Here is a 21,950-nt window from a genome sequence, read left to right as displayed (position 1 = left end):
CCCTGCGGCCTGGAGGCCGCGAGAGGTGGAGGCCGGGCCGCCCTCCCGCCCTGCGGGAGCGGAGGGGAAGAGGCGGCGGCGGGAGAGCTCGGCCCGGCCACCGGGAAGGTGGGGGAGGCTCCGCGCACCTCCCGCCCTCCGGCCGCCGCCGCCCCGCTGGCCCTGCCGCCGCCGCCGCCCCCCCCGCCGCCCCCGCCGCCGCCCCCGCCGCCGCCGCCGCCTCGGACTCCGGCCGCGGGCTCGACGGCCCCGGCCGGGGAGGGCGGGCGGCGTGCGCGCCCGGAGCCGCCGGAGATGGCGGGAGGGCACTGCGGCGGCTTCGCCGCGGCGGCGGCCGGCAGCGGCGAGATCGTGCAGCTGAACGTGGGGGGGACCAGGTGAGTCGGCGGAGAAGGGGCTCGGAGCCGGGATGCCGCGGGCGGCCTGCGGGGGGGCGACGGAGGCCGGGTGTCGCGGGGACAAGGGCGAAGGTGGGAGCCGAGCCAGGTGGGGAACGCGGGGGGCCCTCCCGGCGGGAAGAATGTCGGCGGATCTCGAACTGAAGTATCTGCTCCGGGAAGGGAGAGGCAGGAGGGCCTCTGGAGTTAGCGCGAGCCGGGCCCATGTGCCCAAGTGGCTGCCTTCCTAGAATGCCAACCTTTGTCCCTCCCCCTTTCTAAACTCTCAGGCTAGGAGGAACATTAAAAAGCCTTCCTTACCTAACCTTACAGCGTATTTGAGGAATTTACTTTGTAGAAGCCCGGCCTTGTGGTTTGCCTCTTGCAGATGAACCTGCCTTCTCTCTTTTCGGTCAAGGTGTCGGTTCGCTGGGGTAAGAAAGTGCAGTGCTCTTTTCCCTTCCTAATTAAGGAGTGTTTGTAATCTTCGAAGGATTTCGGTGGGGTGGAGTGCAGTAGATTCGCAGTACGTTGTTTATTTTCAGAGTTTCTGGGTGCATGGCTTTGAAACGATCTGTTCAACTTGCGGGGCAATGGGTCCAGGAACTGCAGTTTTAACAGTTCTGGAAAGCCTTGGATATTGGCACAGTGTGGCACACTCAGAGGAGACAGACTGAAATCTCTTTATCTTCTCTCTGGCTTTCCACTCCCTGTCTGTGCCTTTTATTAAGCTTGTTGGGGGGAAAATCATTTTTTGTGGATTTGCTATGCTTATGAGTCACTCTTCTCAGAAATGGGACTTTGCCAGCTCTGTTGGAAGGAAGGGGTGGTTGAGTTTAAAGCTTGGTAGGAGATGAACGATGAAGTGCTCGAGAATATGAAAGGGTTTCAACGTCTAAAACTTTAATATTTTTTAAAATGCAAGACAGCAGCAGTGGAGTGAACCGTAGGAATAAAATGTATCGTGTTTTAATCCTAAGTATTTAATCATTTTCTAAGTGTGCTAGAGAATTCAACACAAGAAACAGTAATTCATTCTTTCCCTGTTCTTTTCCCTCATTCCCCGAAACAGAACTGTGTAACAGTGTAAGATAAGATACTACATTATTGGTGTTATATAGATACCGGTCCTTTGGAGAAGATTTATGTCTCCTAATGTAAAAATGGGTTTTTTCCCTAAAATTCACATGAAAAATTTGCAGGTTTGGTAACTTCCGGTTGCAAAAATGGAATACCCCAGAAGAGTTGGCCTTCAGTGTTTGTTAATGCTGAGGAGTAGCACTATAGTCATTTAAAATCCCTGTACTGGTTCCTAATTGCTATAGATCATGGATGTCTTTTTTTTCAGGCATTCTAAAGGACATAACCCTATTATAAAAATTAAATGTATTGTTATTTACTGTATATTGAAAGTGGGTGGTGTAATGAGTGAATTCTTGTTAATGACTGTAGAATTTAGTTTACATTTTTAAATCATAAAAGGCAGCCATCTTGGAGCTCTAACATTTTATTTTGTTTCACTGTGTATGGAACTAGATCATAACAGGATCTAAGGTTTTCTAAGCGATATTAGCAAAGAATACAAAATAAGGTCAATGTATTATTAGATTGAACAATTTAGAAGACATGAAAGTTGTTACGTATGAGAAATTAAGTAAAAACACCGCAAACTTTAAATTTGCTAGGATAACATAGTTTATAAAATAAGTAATGACATGGGCTATAGAAAAATAGAAAATCCAACTCCAGGTATTCTGAGAATATTTTCTTGAGTGACTTTGAATCATAGACTCTGGGAGTGTTTTAGAGCTAGGAGGTATCCAGAAGGCATCTATATGTTGTACAAACATTAACACAGTCACTTAAATCATCGTAAAGGAAAAAAAAAATCCTGATTTCATTGTCATTAAAGTTGAGGAATTGCCACTGGGAGAACCACCTGTGGCATAGAATGGACGTAGGCTCTGAGGTGATAAGAGTAAAAGTCAAAAGGAGAGTATACTGTGAGCGGAGAAGTTACATGCTAAGGGAATGTGTGTGGTCTCCATTGTCTTGTCTGACCCCCTCCCCCGCCCCTAGAGAGAGGAAGGATAAGAAATTGGAAATACTCAAAGGAATTTTAAAAATGAGCAATGTTTTTTTATGATTTATTTAACACGTTATGGCTGATTCAGGAAGTAGAGAAGATGAGGTTTCATTTAGAAATAACATTATTTACAAAAAAAAACTAGTGAAAGAAACCTAATATGACTCAATTTGGGATTAATTCTGTTATGAATGAGTATGATTTGAGGCCTCATGTGAGAGGTCTCTGACCAGCTAGTGGGGGACTTACAAAGAACTTTGGAATCATGCAGATATGGGTTCTGGCTCCCAGGCTTTACCTCTAACTAGCCCAGCAACCTAGGCCAAATGATGTTTTAGTGCTTAGTTTTCATAAAATGGAAAGTGACAATAATAGTACCAACCTTACGGGGTTGATAAACGAATTTGAAATAATAAATTGGAAATGCAAGGGTTGGTGGCATAGTAATATTGCAGAATAAATAATTTTAATTTCCTCCCAAATTAATTTAGAAGGAGGCAAATGACAAGTATAATATGCTAATATCTTTAGTGACATTTTTGCTGAGACCAGATTGGACATCGCCCCCCCTTTTTTTGACTTGCAGTTTTATTTTTTTAACTACTTTAATTCAGTTAATTAGCATATAATGTATTATTGGTTTCAGAGGTACAGGTCAGTGATTCATCAGTCTTATATAATACCCAGTGCTCATTACATCACATATCCTCCTTACTGTCCATCACCCAGTTACCCCAACCCTCCATCCCCCTCCCCTCCAGCAACCCTCAGTTTGTTTCCTATGATTAAGAGTCTCTTTTGTTTTTTCTCTCTCTCTGGTTTCCTCTCGTTTTATTTTATCCTCTCTTCCCTGATGATCCTGTTTTGTTTCTTAAATTCGACATATGAGTGAGATCATATGATAATAGTCTTTCTCTGACTTACTTCGCTTAGCATAATATCCTCTAGTTCCATCCACATCATTGAAATGGCAAGATTTCATTCTTTTTGATGGCTAAGTAATATTCCATTGTGTGTGTGCGTGCGTGTGTGTGTGTGTGTACACCACATCTTTATGGCATCTTCTTTTTTTTTTTAATTTTATTTATTTTTGAGAGAGAGAGAATGAGAGGGGTGAGGATCAGAGGGAGAAGCAGGGAGCCTGATGTGGGACTCGATCCCGGGACTCCAGGATCATGACCTGAGCCGAAGGCAGTCGCTTAACCAACTGAGCCACCCAGGCGCCCTTTATGGCATCTTCTTGGCACACCGTGGGTATAAGATAAAAAACATTAGAAAAGGCTTTCATTGCAGAAAATTATGCTTGTCATATGTAATTTTAAATGTTATCATTTTGTGAAGTCATACTTGGAACTTAGTTTTAAAGCTCTGTGGGGTTTTTTTGTTTTTTGTTTTTTCCCATTTGTCTTCCTCTTGTTTGAAAAAAGAAAAAATTGGTGGGGGTGAGGATCCAATCCCTTTGCCCAGAGATTTCAAATTATTAAACCTATCCCAAACCGCTGATTTTAATTGAAATTGCTAATACAACTTTAAGCAGACCTGCGTAATTTTCTGAGTAACTCAAAATTTGAGTTATCTGGCAAACAATTTGCTGAATAATTAGTAAACGTGAAAGATCATAAATTATAATGACCTTATTTGGAATTAATTTGATACCCTCCAGAACACAGTGATTTTTTTTTTTTTTTTTTTTTTTTTTTTTTGCAGTGGATCCTTCTATCCTTCAGTTTGCCATTTACTGGACTTCGCTTTTATTTATTTGGCCAAGTCAGTTTCCTTTGACTGTTTTAATCTGTTCCCCAGTTTTTCTTACGATCTGCTAAGATACACACTTGGGAAAATTTGCCAATGGTTTCTTGAATAAACTACTTGGAGCCTTTCTTAATCTGGTTAATGGGTACAGGGACTGTTTTAAAGCAGTCATATAATGCTAGATAATGAATGTGGAGAAACATTGCGTAGGTAGTTTGTTACAGTAGGCTGGGATAAAGTTCCTTCCAAAATTGGTAATAAGACAATTTGGACTTGATCAAATGGCAGTAACCTCAGAACAGTGAGATATTTATTTACTGAGTGGTTTTTGAATGAATGAATGCAACAAAAGCTCAAAAAGATAACATAGGATAGACTGTTTGGAAAAGCCTTTAAGGAGAAGGTAAAACCTGAGTGGTATCAGGAAAATGGATGGAATTTGGATTATTGGACATGAGGTTGCTCAAGGGGAGATAAAGATGCCGAAATGGTAGTAAGCATGAATTGTCCGGGGGCATTGAAGTATTGTCTTATTAGATGAGTAAACATTTGTGTTGGAGAGATGAAACAGGACCCAAAGATAATTTTGAATGGTATATTGAGAAGTTCGGATTTGTTGTGATTGGAAAGTAGTGTTTTAAGAAGCAGTATATGCCAGTGAGTTAATTATTTGATTTTGTTGAGAGCTCTTTGAATAATCTTAACTCTGAATTGAAAGAGGCAGAATTTTAAAATAATAAATGTACAATATTGATATAGCTAATATAGCTGTGCAACAACTTGTGAATTATTAGCCAGCATATTAAAGCAGGTTAACGAATATTGAAATTTCAGGTCATGTCCTCATTTATAATAACAGATAATTTTTAATTGCAGATTTAGTACCTCAAGACAAACTCTTATGTGGATTCCAGATTCTTTTTTTTCCAGGTATTTCATGTAATTCTTTAATACCATTTTTTAAAAACTTGATCATTGATTAAAAATTTCCTTTTTCCAGTTAATGTTTTTTCTTGGATAAAAAATCTTAACTCTTAAAATAGAATTAAAAAAATTTATTTTACTTTGGAGATAGGATGATTCATTTGTATTGGTCTTTGATATTGGGTAAAGAATTTGTGCATTTTATTCATATTCAGATTTTAAGAACTGACTCTGGATTATTCATGTCTTCTAGTTTGCTGAGTGGAAGAATTTCAACACTTCGAGATGAAACTGGTGCTGTGAGTATAGTATGTTGATAAATGTTTCCAAATTGAATCAACTAATGCTTATACTGCTTGACTCTTATTATATAGTGACTCTAAGAAAACACAGGAAAGCTAATCTTTTAATAACCACTAAATGAAAGTGACGTATATGTACTTGAAATTTCTTGTTGTATATAGTTTTTCTATAGTTAATAGAAGGGAACTCTAAGTGCAATACTGAATATAGCAATTTAAATATTTATGATTAGAGGGATTCAAGGATATGAGCTTACACTGTCAGGAGAGGAAATACTTTTAATCAGTGATTAAAATTTTAACAAATAGATGAATATAAATACTAAAATATTTTGATATTGAGTGAGAATGGTAAGATACTGTAAATTAGTAAAGTCCTACAATTTCTTTATGTTGGAGAATAACCTGAAGAACTTGTACAGCAATGGCGAAATGAGGCAAGGAAAGAACTGTTAGGTTTTAGTACAAAAATATTGGTTTATACGTTTAAAAAGCAGTTATAATGTGTGCAACGTTGTATGTAAAGTAAATGGCTAGTACTCATAAAGCCAAAAAAAAGCTTTCTGTTGGAGGCAACACACTGGCCAAAGGTATTTATTTGCTGTGATGGGATTTGCAGATGAAATAAGACAGCAAAAGCAGGTATGTCCATATGAGATCATAAAAAAGGTATCAGTAATAAGATGTTGACCAATCTGTGGTGTTTTTTCAACTTCTCATTGGTTCTGCTGAAAACAAAAGCAAGAATTTATGAAGCTAGAACAGCCTCATTGATTGTATAAACATAATAATAGTATAAAGAGCTTTACTGTAAGCTACCATTCCCCTGTCTAGTTGACTAACCTAAGCCTTAAAAGGTGTTCAGTTTTATAATTAATTCAAAATAGGGTTGGTATACATTCCTCTAGAGAGTTATCAATTATATATTTAATATTTTCTACAGCATTTTATTTTCTTGGTATGTATTTTGTGGTTTTAAGAAATGTCATCATCCCCCATCCCTAGCTTTTGAGGAAATTGAGATAATAGGATGTAGAGGTGTTAGGACAATAGTATACTTTTCCAGGTTTTTTTTTTTTTTTTTTAAAGATTTTATTTATTTGAGAGAGAGAGCGAGAGAGCAGGAGTGGGGGTGGGGCAGAGGAAGAAGCAGACTTCCCGCTGAGCAGGGAGACCCACGAGGGGCTCGATCCCAGGACCCAGAGATCACGATCTGGGCCAAAGGCAGATGCTTTAATGACTGAGCCCCCAAGGTGCCCCTCTTTCCCAGTTTTGACAGCAATGTGCAGTATTTACTTTTCTTGATTACCCCTGTATTACAAAAGTACATTGTTGTTTTAATGATTCATCTTTGAATCACAAGTTATGTAAGTCACAATCACTGTTAATAATTAATAATAATGTAAGAAGGTATTATTTGTGCATGATATTCTCAAAATATTTACTGAATTCTAGTATATTTCAGATAAAAATTTTCCCTCAGGTGTCACTTTTACCAAAGATATCAATAAATAGATGCCATTTTTCCTACAAATTAAAATATTATCAATATAATAATAGGTTTTTGGGGGTGGGGAGACAATACTACATTAAATGCACACAGTTAAAACCATGCCAATTTTAGAAACATTCAAATTTAAGAGTGGAATCAAGTAAATATAATATTTAAATAATTCAGTGTTTGTTCCCTAAGATTGTGTTACATATATTAATGTCAGTTTATTTTTAATTTGAAAATAAAACAATTCTTCATTTACAGATATTTATTGATCGAGATCCAGCAGCATTTGCACCCATTTTAAATTTTCTTCGGACAAAAGAACTAGACTTACGGTAAGAATCGCATCCTTTTGAAGTCAGTTCTTATTGATAGGTATGTACTTTGGGTATATTTTGTGGAGAGGAAGGTCCCTCCCCAGCCCGACCCCAAATTATTTTTGCTTGAAAGTTTCCTCCGATTTAAACTCATAGATGGAGGCCACCAACCTATCCTCTGTCTTCCTCTAGATTGCTCCCAGCAGCTTCCTAACGAGTTTCCTGCCTTCAGTTCTCCATTCTTCCAATTGGTTTTCCACACTGTAGCCAACATGACCTTACAAAAATATAAATCTCATCTGGTTGCTACTCTGCTTAAAACTCTTTATTTAATATGTTCTTGGATTAATTGCTAGAGATTTTGGACTTTATTGTTCTTAAGGCTCTCTGTGATCTTGCCCCTGCTTAATTTCTCTTGCTTTGATAGTTTCACCCCTTTCTGGTCTTGGCTTATTCCTGACTTCTTCAGTGATCTCTGCTGTGTCCACTTAATATAGGTCTTCATAGGTTCCTGTCCCGCTGCCACCACAGCATTCCATACACGTATTCCTTTTTTCAGTAGTCTCTCTTCTCTTTGACTTTAAATTCCAACAGTGCAAGCACTATACTATATATTCCCAGGATCTAACGTAGGTTTTTGTAGATAAACGAATGACCACTTAACTATTAACTTTGCTGTAGTCTGGATTCCTACCAAGAATTTACAATCTAATTTGTATTTTATTATTCTTTTATTCTGTATATTCCAAGTGAATTTCCACTGAGGATCTCTATACTTTTTTAGATATAGCTTTTAAAATTCTAATTGTTTAGGGGCGACTGGCTGGCTCAGTTGGTGGAGCATATGACTCTTGATCTCAGGGTTGTGAGTTCGAGCCCCACACTGGGTGTAAAGATTACTTAAAAATAAAATCTTTTAAAAAATTAAAAAAAAATTCTGGTCGTTTATTTCACCTGCTTCTTTATAATACTATATAATTTTTGGCTTATATTCACTGGAATATGAACTCCTTAAAGGCGACAACAAGTTTTTGGTCTAGTTTGTTTGCAGTGCACATAGTAGCTTCTCAGTAGATATTTATTGAATGAATGAAAGAGTTCATTGGAGATTTTGTTTGTTTTCTTGGTCTAGATGGAGGTGGCAAATATGTTACTAACTCCTTACTTCTTGAGTAAAATTATTTTGATCCCTACCATTTGATTAAAGAAGCCTAAATTTACTTTTAGTAAATTGTCCTTGTTGATTAATCCACAATCAGATAACTCAGGAAAGGCAGAACTAGTTAGAATTAAATATCCGTATTTATTAAGTGTTCTACTTATAAATTGCTGTCTTATTTCACTTAAAGAGGCCTAGCAAATTAAAATTTTCTGAGTAGTACCTTTTAAAAGAAGATGGGAAGGAATTTTAAAAATACTGTGTTCTAATTCTCTACCTTCCATAAAATTCTTGTGTTGCCCTTATCACACTGTTATAATTACCATATTTGTTTTCTTGTCCTTAGGAGATTGGAGTTCCTCAAGAACTGTTGTGTCCTGAGCCACCTTGTAATTAGGCAGCACTACTATACTGTTAACACAAATGGTTTTGAAATAGAATAGGAAAGGTTTAACTGTTTTTGTGTTAAACCAGTCACAACTAATTTGGCAAATAAAAGCAATTTAACATTGCAGTTGCAGAATGTTTATTAACACAGGGATTTTTTTTTCTTTCAAGATTTCATTTTAGAGCAGTATTAGGTTTACAACAAAATTGAGAGTAAGATCCAGAGACCTCCCATATACCTCCTGCTCCTGATCCCACACATGCATAGCCTCCCCCACTGTCAACATCACTCACCAGAATGCTACATTGTTTTTTTTTTTTAATTAAGGATGAACCTCCAGTGACACATCATAACCACACAAAACTCATAGTTTACATTATAGTTAACTCGAGGTGTTGTGCATTCAGTGGGTTTAGACAAGTGTATAATGACCCATGTCCATCATTTTAATATCGTGCAAAGTATTTTCACTATCCTAAAAATCTTTTGTGCTCTGCCTGTTGATCCCCACTCCGTGCAACCAGTGATCTTTTTATTATCTCCATAATTTTGCCTTTTCCAGAATATCATATATTGGGAGTAATATAGTGTGTTGACTTTTCAGATTGTCTTTTCTTTCACCAATATCACACTGTTGATTACTATAGCTTTATGGTAAATCTTGTAGTTGGGTACTGGCAGTCCTCCAACTTTATTCTCCTATTGGGTCTTTTAACTCTCCATATAAACTGTAGAGTCAGTTTGTCATTATCCATAAAATAGCTTGCTAGAGTTTTGATTAGGATTTAATTGAATTTTAGATGAAGTTGGGAGGAACCGACATCTTAACAATACTGAGTCTTCCAGTCCATGAACATGGAATACCTTTCCATTTATTTAGTTCTTTGATTTTGTTCATTAGAGTTATGTAGTTTGCTTCATATAGGTCTTACATATTTTTTGTTAGATTTATACCTAAGTATTAAATTTTTTTTTTTTTTTGGTGCTAATGTAAATGGTATTGTGTTCTTAATTTTCAATTCCATTGTTCATTATTGGTACATAGCAATTGTCTTTTTTATACTAATCTTGTATCCTACAACCTTACTGTAATCATCTATTAGTTCCAGGAGATTTTTGTCTATTCTTTTGGATTTTCTACATAGATATCATGTCATATCTGAATAACCATTGTATGTCTTCCCATTCCATCCTGTGTACCTTCATTTCACTTTCTTGCCTTATGGCATTGTTGAGAATTTTTGCATCAGTGTTCATGAGAGATACTGCTCTGTAGTTCCCTTGTAATGTTTTTGGTTTTGGTATTAGGGTAATGCTGGCCTCATAAAATGAGTTAGTAAGTATTCCCTTGTTTCTTTCTTCTGAAAGATTACAGAGAGTTGGTGTGATTTCTTCCTTAAATGTTTGGTAGAATTCACAAGTGAATCCTTCTGGGTGTGTTGCTTTCTGTTTTGGAAGATTATTAATTATTGATTAAGTTCCTTTAGTAGATATAGGCCTACTCAGATTGTCTTTTTTTTTTTTTTGGCGTGAGTTTTGGCAAATTGTGTCTTTCAAGGAATTGGTCCAGGCCCATTTCATCTAGGTTATCAAATCTGTGGGAATAGAATTATTCATAGTATTGCTTTATTGTCCTTTTAATTTCCATGAGATCCGTAGTGATGCTCACTCTTATTTCTGCCCAGGCAATATTTCTTAAGTAAGGACAAATTATAACTGACACCTAAAATGAATCATTAGTATTGTAAACTCTTAATCTTCTGTTCTTTTTACTGTTTGTTTTCATATTATTTAACTCTACTCTAATCTTCTGGTTAGCCTAGCCCTTTCTAAGGCTAGCCTTCCCCCCGCCCTTTTACTTTGTGTTTTGCTTTTATTTTTGCTCTAATGAGAAGAGAATCATTTATCTGAATTTCTTTGTTCAACAAATAGTTATTACATAATCATTATGTACAAGCACTCTGTGAGGTATACAAAAAATAGAAGTAGATCATGCTTGTAGGGAGGTTTACCGTGTAATTAGAGAGTTTAAGATATGTTAGAAATAATTATTATGAAAATAGAAAAGCAATTAATGCCATATAAGAAAGATTTCTTCTCGTTTGCCTTATTACGTACTTCTTGATAATTTACTTATACTAGCCTTTCGAAGCCCTAATCTCTCAGTCACCCAGTTCATCTACATAGGAATGGTTTTTAAGTAAGGAAATGTTTTAGTTGGCATGCAGTTTTTTTATTTAGACCTTTTAAAACGACTAAAGATATTAGGAGAAAAGTAAGTTTTAAAGCCTTATAACTTGGTTCACATTAAGAACTAGTACTTTCTCCTTCTGCTTCAGATAATCCAAGTTGCTGCTGCTGGAGGATATATATCATTTATTTGGTTTTTTTTGTAGGGGAGTGAGTATTAATGTTCTCAGGCATGAAGCAGAATTTTATGGAATCACTCCATTAGGTATGTGTTGTCCTGATATTTTGTATTTATTTGACCTTTCGTGCAGCAGACTTGCCTAATGAAATATATTTTATACCAGGTCCTATTTTTTGATGGACTAGTGCAGTGTGCTTACTTTTTGTGGTTTTTCATAGTAAATAGATGTTGTCAACTGATTTAACTTAAACATTTCCCTCTTCTTTCCTTACCCTCTTTAACTAGAGAAAATAAAAACGGAGTACTGTTTTTCTGTTTGCATGTACTCTTGACAAGTTTGCTTTGCCATGTTTTTAGTAAGAAGGCTTCTCTTATGTGAAGAATTGGAGCGCTCATCTTGTGGCAGTGTCCTTTTTCATGGTTACTTGCCTCCACCAGGTACTTCTGCTTTATTTAGTCTTTAAAAAAATGTTTTTTATCACTATGCGAGTAGACACATATATATAGAAAAATTTGTTTTGATTATTGAGTTTCTCACATATAAATATACGGGAAATGTTGCAAACTTTAATTTTAACAGAAGTCATACTGTATGTTAGACCAGGGATGTGCCAGACTTTGTCTTTTCTATAAAAGGCCAGACAGGTTTGTGAGCTATGAGATCTGTGTGGCAACCACGCAGTTTTGCCATACACTCTACATGGAAATGAATGGATGCAACCAGTACAGCTTTATTTAGACATAATCAACTGTGGCCCATAGTTTGGCAACCCTGATGTTAGAGCACTAGTTGTCAGTCAGTTGTCCTTTCTGTAGAAGCCCAGGAGCTCTGCAGAAATCAGTCAGTGTCCAGGAGAGAGGCAGGGGAAGCGTGTGTCGTCCCCCACCTCAGTCAGTTAGAAGAGTTCTGCCTTAACCTGTGTCAAGGTGGGTTTCTGAGCAAGATTTTCCTTCCAAAAAGGAGTCCCTGTCAAATAAAAGACATTTGACAATAAGCTATAGAGAAGTTTCCGTACCTCACACAAAGCAGCTGTACTGTAAGTGGAAACCCTGGTGGTAGACTGACTGAATTAATGATTGATTTCCGTAACCTAGAGCTAGATAGAAATGGAATATAATATGATAAATCTTAATTTTACTTATCAGATATGACATGATAAATATCAGAAATCTGTTGAAAGAATTTAATTCATTTTCATTTTTTTTGTGGTAATTAAATTACTTGCAGGAAATTGCTACATTGGAAGATATGTTTTGGCCATGATGAAATTCACATTTGTATATTTCTCAGTTATAGTGTGAAATTTTAAATTTTTGGTAGGTGGAACTTAGAAATAATTTTATTATTTCTTTTCATAGGTATTCCTAGTCGTAAAATAAACAACACAACTAGGTCCTCCGCTGGTTCTAGGAATGGACTGAATTCCACAGAAGGTGAAGCTCGGGGAAATGGAGCCCAGCCTGCTCTCTCTGGAACTGGAGAAGAGACTGTTCGGCTAGGTAAGCAAAGACCACAGAAATAGACAAAAATGCATATGTTTTTAGTCGGAGTCACACTGAGTAATTATTTTTTAAAAATGTAATCTTTGCCTCATCTTTCTTTTTAACATTTATATCTTGAAAAGTCTCATTGAACAGAATTTTTATTTAAAAAGTGTGTGATGATCCATTTGCTCTCAACCTTTAGGGACTGGCAAACCTTTTATATAAAGAAACATAAAGAGCCGAAACATTCGGCTCTGTCAGAACTGTTCAGCTCTGCCCTTGCAGCATGGAGACAGCCAGGGACAGCATGTGAACAAATGTGCATGTCTGTGTTTCAATGAAACTTTATTTATCCAAACAGGCAGAAGACTACAATCAGCCCATGGGCCATAGTTTACCTGTCCCTGCTTTTAGAACATAAAGTATTTCTTTTTCTAAAACCAACAGGATTTCCTGTGGATCCACGAAAGGTGCTAATAGTCGCTGGCCATCACAACTGGATTGTAGCTGCCTATGCCCATTTTGCTGTGTGTTATAGGTACTGTATAATTATTAATTGTTTGCTTGTGGAGGGGGGTAGTTTTTAATGATTGTGATTTTATATTTATGGACTTAAGAGTTGCTAGTCATATTTTTTCCCTGCATATTTTGCCCACTTCCCTATTTCTTGACTAGATTTAGTTTGTTTTTATTTTTGTAGCTACTTTGGTAAGTATTACTGATAGCCTTTGTCTATTTCCCACTTGGTATCAACTGTGTCTATTTCCCACTTGGTATCAACTTGAGGTTATTTCTTTTTGCTTGTTATATATAGCTTCTGAATCACATAACTATTGTATTAAATGATTAGGCGGTATTATTAATGTGAGCCCTGTGATTTTCTGTCTATAATGATTTCAGTCTTTTGTACTCTGTAGTTGGGGGTAGTAAAACTACATTGGGCATGACTACCAAATAGTTAGGAGTGAGGTAGTGAAGCAAGACAGTTGTGGGCAAAAGTGATATAGTTTGGTACCTATAATGTGTGAGACTTACACAGAGGTAGTTTGATTTTATTAATTCTTGCATTCTCAGAAACTAAAAGAGAATGAGGAAGAGTGTAGACCAGTGATTCTGTTTTTTAAATTGGGGAAGGGGCAGGATTCTTAGTTTAGAATCACTATGTACAATGCTACTGATGACAGAGAATGGTGTAGAAGCACATAAATGGTTGTGATATTCTAGCTTAGACTATGATCCCACTTAATTGCTGAAAATAAAAGAATGTGTAAACATTTTGTCACTATTGAGTTTAGATAAAAATAGCCACAATAGGTTAAAAATATTTAAAATGTAAAGTTTACAGATACATTTTAAAGAATCCCAGATATATTTTTTTAATCTAAATTTGTGGTAGGTTTGCCAGGTGTGTAAAAAAGCCCTCTGTAACGGTGATCTCTGCTTCGTATTTTCATTGCAGTAGGGATTCAGTGCAAACTTCGTTTTGAGAGCATTCTCTGTTTTTGTTTTAAATAGCAAATCCTATGGAAAAGACTGGGTGATTTCTTTGGGGGATGACTTTTATATGAAATAAGACTGATTTGAAAGAAGGATTTTTTTTTTAAGTGTTTTGAACTTAACTTATGGATCTAAATTGAGAAAACTGTTTTAGACTTTACTTTTTAATTTGCTCAAATATTATGTACATATTTTTATTGATAAGGAATTCCAGAGGAATTGTGAAACAATTATTATAAGTTATCCAGGTGTAACTTATATTATTGCTCAGCAGTGCTAAAGATTGCTGCTTGGTAGACAGAGACATGCAGCACTGCACAAAATTTACTCACTGAGTGACAAATATAAAAAGAAGGACGTTGTTACATTTTTCCATTCTTTGCATTTGCTTTTGACCATGACCTTTCTTTGTTTTCACTGGATGTCATTGATGACAGACTAATATGCATAGTGACAAAGGAAAACAATTGAGGATATGTTACATTTCCTCATGTACAGTTAAATCATTTAACACAGTGGCAATAAAAAGATTTCAAAATAAATATTCAAATTATTTCAACAGTGTAATCTTTTCCACAAGTAGTTTTTCCACAGCTTTTTGTATTAATAAACTGAAAACCCTAAAAAATGAAATAGTACCTGGAATGCCTGTATGTTCTCACTTAGATTCACTAATTTTCTACATTCTCAGGCTTTACTTTTATCTATCTTTATTAATGAAGAGTAGTGTTTCCTTTTTTTTTTTAAGATTTATTTATTTATTTATTTGAGAGAGAGAGAGACGGAGAGAGTGAGCACGAGAGGGAGTCTCCAGGGGACTCCATGCTGAGCAGGGAGCTCCACAGGGGACTTGACCTTATGACCCTATAACCCTGAGATCATGACCTGAGCTGAAACCAGGAGTCATTTGCCTCACTGACTGCTGTCACCACGGCGCCCCAGAGAGTAGTTGTAAATTGCTGCCCGCTTGGAGCTTGCATTTCTTTTTAGATGTTTAATCCATGTAGAATTTACTTTTAGTTTATGGTGTGAGATTTAGGAATCTATTTTCTTTCCTTCCAAGTGGGTAGTAGCTAATTATGTTCTGAATATTTATCACATAAATTATCCTTTTGCATTGAATTTGAACGCCCTCCTTTATTTTGCTTTATATTTATATGTATACTTGGATCTAATTTTAGACTCTCCTCTGTTTTTCTGATATATATTATCTATTCCCATACAATTGACATACAGTATGTTTGCATTAAGTTTCAAAATGTTGTTGGGCATGACTCCTCCAATATATTTCTTTAAGATTATAATGTGGAAGATAACCTACTCTTTGCTTAGCTCTCCTGATTTCATAGTGTTGGTTCAGTGAGCAGGAGTAAGGAGATTGAGTGCTGTTCAGAGGTCATTCTGTCTTGTTTTATGTATTTTCAGTTTTGTATTACTTGTATGGAAGATCACATAAAACATATATATTTTTTCATCTTTGTATTTAATTTTAACTTAACAAAAGTAAGTGTATCAATTGAGTTAAATTTTCTAATTGTTAGAATCACTTTCAAATATGTTGTGATTCTTTCACTCTTTTTGGTATCTCTTTATTTTATAATACCCTAATTTCTAAAAAGATAGCTTAGAAGTAGGATCTCTGTAAAAGATTAGATCACATGCAGTTTTATTGTATTTATAAATTAATGATCACAAGATCACATCATTCACCTCATTAAATCAGTACAGCATCTCTTTATTGAACACTGCTATGAGCCTGGTATATGTTTGCATCCACGTAGCAGCATTTTGTCATTATTCTGAAGGTGCTGGCAATTCCTGCTTTGTGCCCAGTTTGGCAGTTCCTAAGAGGGTCTATGTTTGATTTCTCAATGTTTGTAAATGTTTAGAGTTTATTAAATGATTATTTCCATTTGTCTGTCATAACACATAATCCCATCTGGTGGCCAAAGTGGGTAATTGCAGACTTATATATATATAATGCTTAGGAAAAATTGTACATTTTCTTAAAAGAAATTACACAATTTCTGTGTAGTCCTTTGAAGTTAAGGAAATCATTAGTTATTGAAATTAATAAGGAGGCCAAATTGCATATTTTTGTGAATTGTGGTTGTATAACTTTAGCATACATTTTTAAACAAAATGAAGCTAAAGTGATTCCATTTAAGTCTTTAGGTAACCATCATGTATAAATACTGAAGTTTGTTTTTTGTGATGAATATGTCAGGTAGTATATAAATGAGTACTTATTTTCCTCCTCTGTGTTTATTCTCTTTAGTTAGGTAAGGCAAATGAAAGCTTTGCAATTTTGTTTGCATATTTGTTTCGTGTAACTTTAAAAATAGATACTCCGTAGTTAAAATTTATGTCATTCATTGTTGTGATTGCTTAACTCTAAGTTCTGAATGTATGAAAGCTGGCTATATAATCATGCAGAATACATGTCTGAAAGACTTAAATTCAGATAGGCAGAAAAAATTATTAAAAATTTATTGGTATGTTTATCAGAAATTAAATATTAAAGCATTTATATTCACTGAACTGCAAATCTGAACCCTGGTAGCCCTTTATTTATGGGGAATGAATAGGTTTATGAAATTTTTTCATTTAGAAAGAAACCTTTAAAATCTAAGCATTTCCAAAGCCCTACATTTTATTCATTTGATTGTCCAAGATATTGGAATGCATAATGGTATACCAGATTACTCCTTTATCTTGGTTTGCCTGGATAGCCTATCACTTCGTCACCTGAAGTACCAAAAAATAATAGGTTGATTGTAGGTATTTTCAGTTAATAACTGAATAACGGATGAATTAACTGAAAGGAATAATAATCCTAAAATTCTGATTTTTGTTGACCATTCCTATCCATAGATAATGATAGTAGCACTTTCCTGTGTAGAAAAGTGAAAGATACAATTTTTTTTTTTTTTAGCTGTTAACAACTTTTTTCAAATTTGAAGGACTTTTCTGAACTTTATCTTGGAGCAATATAGAACTCTGGTCTCTTTTTAAGTGGTTTATATGTTCTCTATAAGTAAATATAAGATAGCCTAGGAAAGACATTCTGGCTTTGTAGAGGACATGAATTGGCAAAATTTTATATTTAATAAATATAGCTGTGATTAATTTTTTTGGTATATCCCTTTTTATTTGCTTAATTGCTGCTGAGTTTAACTTATGTTTCCATTCATAACAGAATCAAAGAATCTTCAGGATGGCAACAGGTGTTTACAAGCCCATATTTGGATTGGACTATTGAGCGAGTAGCTTTAAATGCAAAAGTGGTTGGAGGTCCACATGGAGACAAAGACAAAATGGTCGCTGTTGCTTCAGAGAGTAGCATCATCTTGTGGAGTGTCCAAGACGGAGGGAGCGGAAGTGAAATTGGTAGGGAAAACCTTGTTTGTGCTGCATTTTGCTGGTATATATAATATTCTGAAGTTTAAGAGGGATTGCCCGTCTTTGTAAGAACTAACCTGGACTGTTACTTAGGAGACTTGCCACATATCTTTCCAGGGTTCAGTGATAATAGGACCACTCAATATGAGAGGAAAGATCTGGTAAAGAGGGGGGAAAAAATTGGTGTTTTAGGAGAGAGGGTAGAATCTTTTTACCGATATGCTCTACCTGAAACCTGGCTGCTTTATGAGAATGTGCTTTTCCTGGATCCCAGTTAGTGATGACTGCTCTCTCTAATTCCTCACACTACAGGGCCTGAAGATAAGGTAAATAACTTTCTTGCTTTTCCTCATTTGTTGCTTCTAGACCAGAAATTCTCAAACCTTTTAATCTCAGAACTACTTTGTACTGTTAAAATGTCATTCAGGACTATTAAGAGATTTTGAGTGATAATCTATTGTTACTTACCATAATGGGAATTAAGACTGAAATTTTTATAAATACATATTAGTTTTAAAATAGCAGTAATAAACCCATTGCATGGTAACATGAATAATATTTTAATGAAAAATAGCTTTGTTTTCCAAAAACATTTGTGAGAAGAGTGGCATTGGTTTACAGTTTTGTAAATCTCTTTAATATTTTATTGAGTTCTGATGCCTGTTTGTGCGTTTAGTGTGCTGCATTATGTTTTTTGGTTGAACTTTATGGATAAAGTTTGGCTTTATGCAGATGTGTAGTTGGAAAAAACATTTTTTATAGTCTTTTCAGATAACCATGGATATTCTTTTTTGCTACTGTCCTAAACATTTGAAATCATACCAATGAATCTTGCATATTCTGTTAAATTAAAATTCATCAGTCTATTTTATACTTTGAATGGATCTTTTAGGCATGCATGATTTTGTGACATCATGCAGTGGTCATTTGGAAAGTGCTGGTTAGTGAGTTATGTAGATCTTCCAAATGTTGCTGTCTTTCATTGTACAATATCCAAAAAAACCCCTAAAATCCCACTTATGCTATAACTACCGATCACATCCCTAAACTCTTATGTATTTGGAAGCCGTCACGTTCATTGTGGAAGATAAAAGGTTTCCAAAATTCTAATTTTCACTTGAAACATTGAATTTTTATCATTGAAATAACCAGCTTTGTTCACTTTTGAGGAAGGTCTACCACATACTCAAATCTGAATTAGAATAGTTTGTCATTCTTTCAAATAAAAATGGTATTGTGAAAAGAACAGCTAGGTTAGCTCTCAGCTCCAGCGTTCAAGAAGATGCTTTTCCTTGACTCATAGTACTTAGTCACACAGAATATTAAGAACACATAATAAATTAAGATTCAGTATTTAGTGTTTAGTAAATTAAAATTTAGTCAGTACAAATTTTTATATACGTTGCTTCCTCAAGGACATTCTGAAGTTAAACTGGCCTTTTTTTCTTTCCTTGAGAGTGTGTGGCAGAGAAGAATTGAATGATTACTGGGACAGTTTGGTGCCCTGCCTTTCATTTGTGCTACGGTGCCTGCCATTTTCACCCACACTGCTTTGCTCCATTAGTGCAGATGTCAACATGGATGTTTTAGGATAAAGCATGAGATTCATAAAAGCTTTGACTATTTCAACACCACATGTGTTTGTGGCCAAACATTCACACAAAAGATCTTTAATGATTGGTTGGTGCTGATGCCAGATTAACAGAAGCAAAATACCAGGGTCAGGTACAGCTGTATATTCATCTGTTTGTAATCCTGCTGACGAGGTATCATGTCTGCCACATCTTTAATTCAGGGACTTACTATGGAATTGGAAAGTGGCAGCGTGGTGATTTCCTTTACTGACTTTGCATCTAGCAGGCGTTCAGCATTGTCACGGCTCCAAGGCTTGCGTCACCTTGGAGGACTTACGTGTGTCTCTCCAGCCAGGGCAGTGCCGTAACTTACCCTGTAAGGTGCTTCAGTGCCTTTTTCAATCCCACTGTGAAATTGTTAACAGTTTCTGGCTTTTAAAGACTTTTTCACATCTTCATTGAAAATATTTTTTTTTTCTTTAAACGTTGAATATTTGGTCTCCATGAACCCACGACTGGCATTACAATAGTATTCAAAAACGTCCTGTTGCATAGGCACCAATAAGGCAAGTGATCAGCATCTATAAACTTGAGGGAAAGGTAATTTTTGTTATTTCTGATATTTATTTCCTGTTTGGCTCAGTGTTGGCCCAGTCCCCCTTCCATGTCATACATATTTATTTGTCAGCACTGTCAGGCTTCGATGGTGCCGCTGTGGGTTGAGCAGGTACATGTTCTAATTTTTTCACTTTGAAGCCAAAAATCAACAATAAGTAGATGAAAAATATATTAGAATAAATTTATTTTAGAATAAAGTATTTTAAACAGTTTCAGATAAATTTTAAAAATTTATGAAAGTTGGGGCACCTGGGTGGCTCAGTCAGTTAAGCATCTGCCTTCGGCGCAGGTCGTTGATCCCAGGGTCCTGGGATAGAACCTTGCGTTGGGCTCCTTGCTCAGCGGAGAGCCTGCTTCTCCCTCTGCCTGCCGCTCCCCCCACTTGTGCTCTCTCTCTCTGTGTCAAATAAATAAGTAAAATCTTAAAATTTATGAAAGTTTCCACAGCATTTTTAATAGTAATAATGCAAAACACAGCAACATGTACTTATTTCTTTCTTGTGTTTCTTTGTAGGCTAAAGGAAAGTTTGGATTTTAAAATAATTTATTGGACAATAATGAGGTTACAGAGATGATAGCAGCTAATGCTGAAGACAGCCAGAAGAACATAGTGGAAGTATTTAGAACAAACTAAATTAGTCTTGGGGAAACTTACAAAGTTAGTTATATCCTAAAGCTACCAACATAGACAATTCTAGAAAACATAAGAATAAATACATGGATTCTATTAGCTGTCATAATGATGACCCCATCATGTCATGTAGTGTCTGGAAGACTCCTGTACACTCTTGAGATAAGGAGAACAAAAAAGGTAGATAATTCCTTAATATTACATAAAATAATCTTGACCTCTCAAACTTCTAGAATGAGTCTCAGAGCCACAGAGAGCCACAGAGATTCATACACCACACTGAGAATTACTGTTCTAGACCATTTTCCTTCCCTTCCCTCCCAAGTTCCCACCCCACCTCCCCAGATTTCAAATCTCATGCCATGTGGACTTGTACTTGGTATAGTTTTCAGTGTCACTGTCCTTTATTCCTTTGAAGTTATCAGCTCTAGTTCCCCAGCTCGAAAAGTTCTCCAACTCCACTGGGATCTTCACTTATCACTTCCCTTTTTATGAGGTTTAGATTCTGTCATTACATTCACACTAACACAGAGCCTCAGTTTTTTTTGCACCATTCTCTTTGCTGTTTTCACCTGGAAAAAAGCCCAACCCTGGCCAAATCCACCTTCCCACCTGAATAATTAACTATGACTAGGGAAAAGAAATGCGCACGCGCGCACGCGCACACACACACACACGCACGCGCGCACACACGCACGCGCGCACACACACACACACACCCCTGTACTTAGTGTCACACACACACACCTACGCCCCTGTACTTAGTCTCTCTCTCACACACGCACACGCACACACACACACACACACACACACTCACACACACACACACACACACACCCACCCCTGTACTTAGTCACACACACACACCTGTACACCTGTACTTAGTCTCAATTTATGGCCTCTACCCTCAAGTGGGCCTTGAAAAGCGACCCGGAAATCGTATTGCATTATCCTTGTCAGTTCTGTCACTCTCCTAAATGACTATTTCAGCTGTTTTCCTTTTCTCTGGACTTCCAACACTTCTGTCATTCTCGTTGAAAAAATAGAGAAAGTCAAATCCTATCTGGCCAGCTGCGGATCTGTGTTCATATTCTCTGTTGTCCCCTTTGTTACTGTGATTAACTTGTCTCTGCTGTAATCTAAGGCCAACTCCTTGGATTTAGTTGTAGACTAGATCCTAGTTGCTTTCACCTACGCAAGGCCATTGTTCCAGTAGCTGTTTCTTCTCTCTCCTTCATTGTAAAAACTTCTCACTGTCTTGGATCATTTCCACCAGCATACATTCTGTGTTAAGAATAACAACAGAAACTACCCTACGGTCTCTTCCAGTTTCTGCTCCATTTTTCTGTTTTCCTGAAGCAGAGGATAGAGTTATCTGATCTTGTTTCTATGTCCTCCTCTTCTAGTCTTTTTTGAAGTTGCTCTAATCATTCTTTTGTCCCCACCACTTCCTAAAACTACTCTTGTTAGTATTACCTGTGGTCTGTACTCTGCTAAATCCCATGATCAATTCCTAGTTTCATCTTTGTAAAACTTTAGAGCTGTCTGTCACTTGATACATTTGATACA

General features: G+C 36.5%; 1 protein-coding gene across 7 annotated transcripts in view; it reads left to right on the top strand.

Moving 5' to 3' along the window:
- Positions 1-240: 240 nt before the first annotated feature.
- KCTD3 (potassium channel tetramerization domain containing 3) overlaps positions 241-21,950 on the top strand; it is a 50,395-nt gene continuing 28,685 nt past the window's right edge. For 2 of the 7 annotated variants that reach the window (XM_027611610.2, XM_027611604.2), the window contains exons 1-9: positions 242-377; positions 5,092-5,145; positions 5,393-5,447; positions 7,201-7,274; positions 11,200-11,258; positions 11,532-11,612; positions 12,534-12,674; positions 13,107-13,197; positions 17,356-17,546. In XM_027611610.2, the coding sequence (XP_027467411.1) occupies positions 295-377; positions 5,092-5,145; positions 5,393-5,447; positions 7,201-7,274; positions 11,200-11,258; positions 11,532-11,612; positions 12,534-12,674; positions 13,107-13,197; positions 17,356-17,546 (829 nt within the window). In that variant the 5' untranslated portion in view covers positions 242-294. Of the gene's footprint in view, positions 378-5,091; positions 5,146-5,392; positions 5,448-7,200; positions 7,275-11,199; positions 11,259-11,531; positions 11,613-12,533; positions 12,675-13,106; positions 13,198-17,355; positions 17,547-21,950 lie in introns of all 7 variants that reach the window. The other 5 variants (XM_027611605.2, XM_027611607.2, XM_027611606.2 and 2 more) reach the window with 5 other exon arrangements.

This window comes from Zalophus californianus, chromosome 10 (assembly GCF_009762305.2).
Source record: "Zalophus californianus isolate mZalCal1 chromosome 10, mZalCal1.pri.v2, whole genome shotgun sequence".
In the NCBI taxonomy this organism is placed as follows: Eukaryota; Metazoa; Chordata; class Mammalia; order Carnivora; family Otariidae; genus Zalophus; species Zalophus californianus.
The sequence above is the reverse complement of the archived record's forward strand: the minus strand, read 5'-3'. Positions and strand labels throughout refer to the sequence as shown.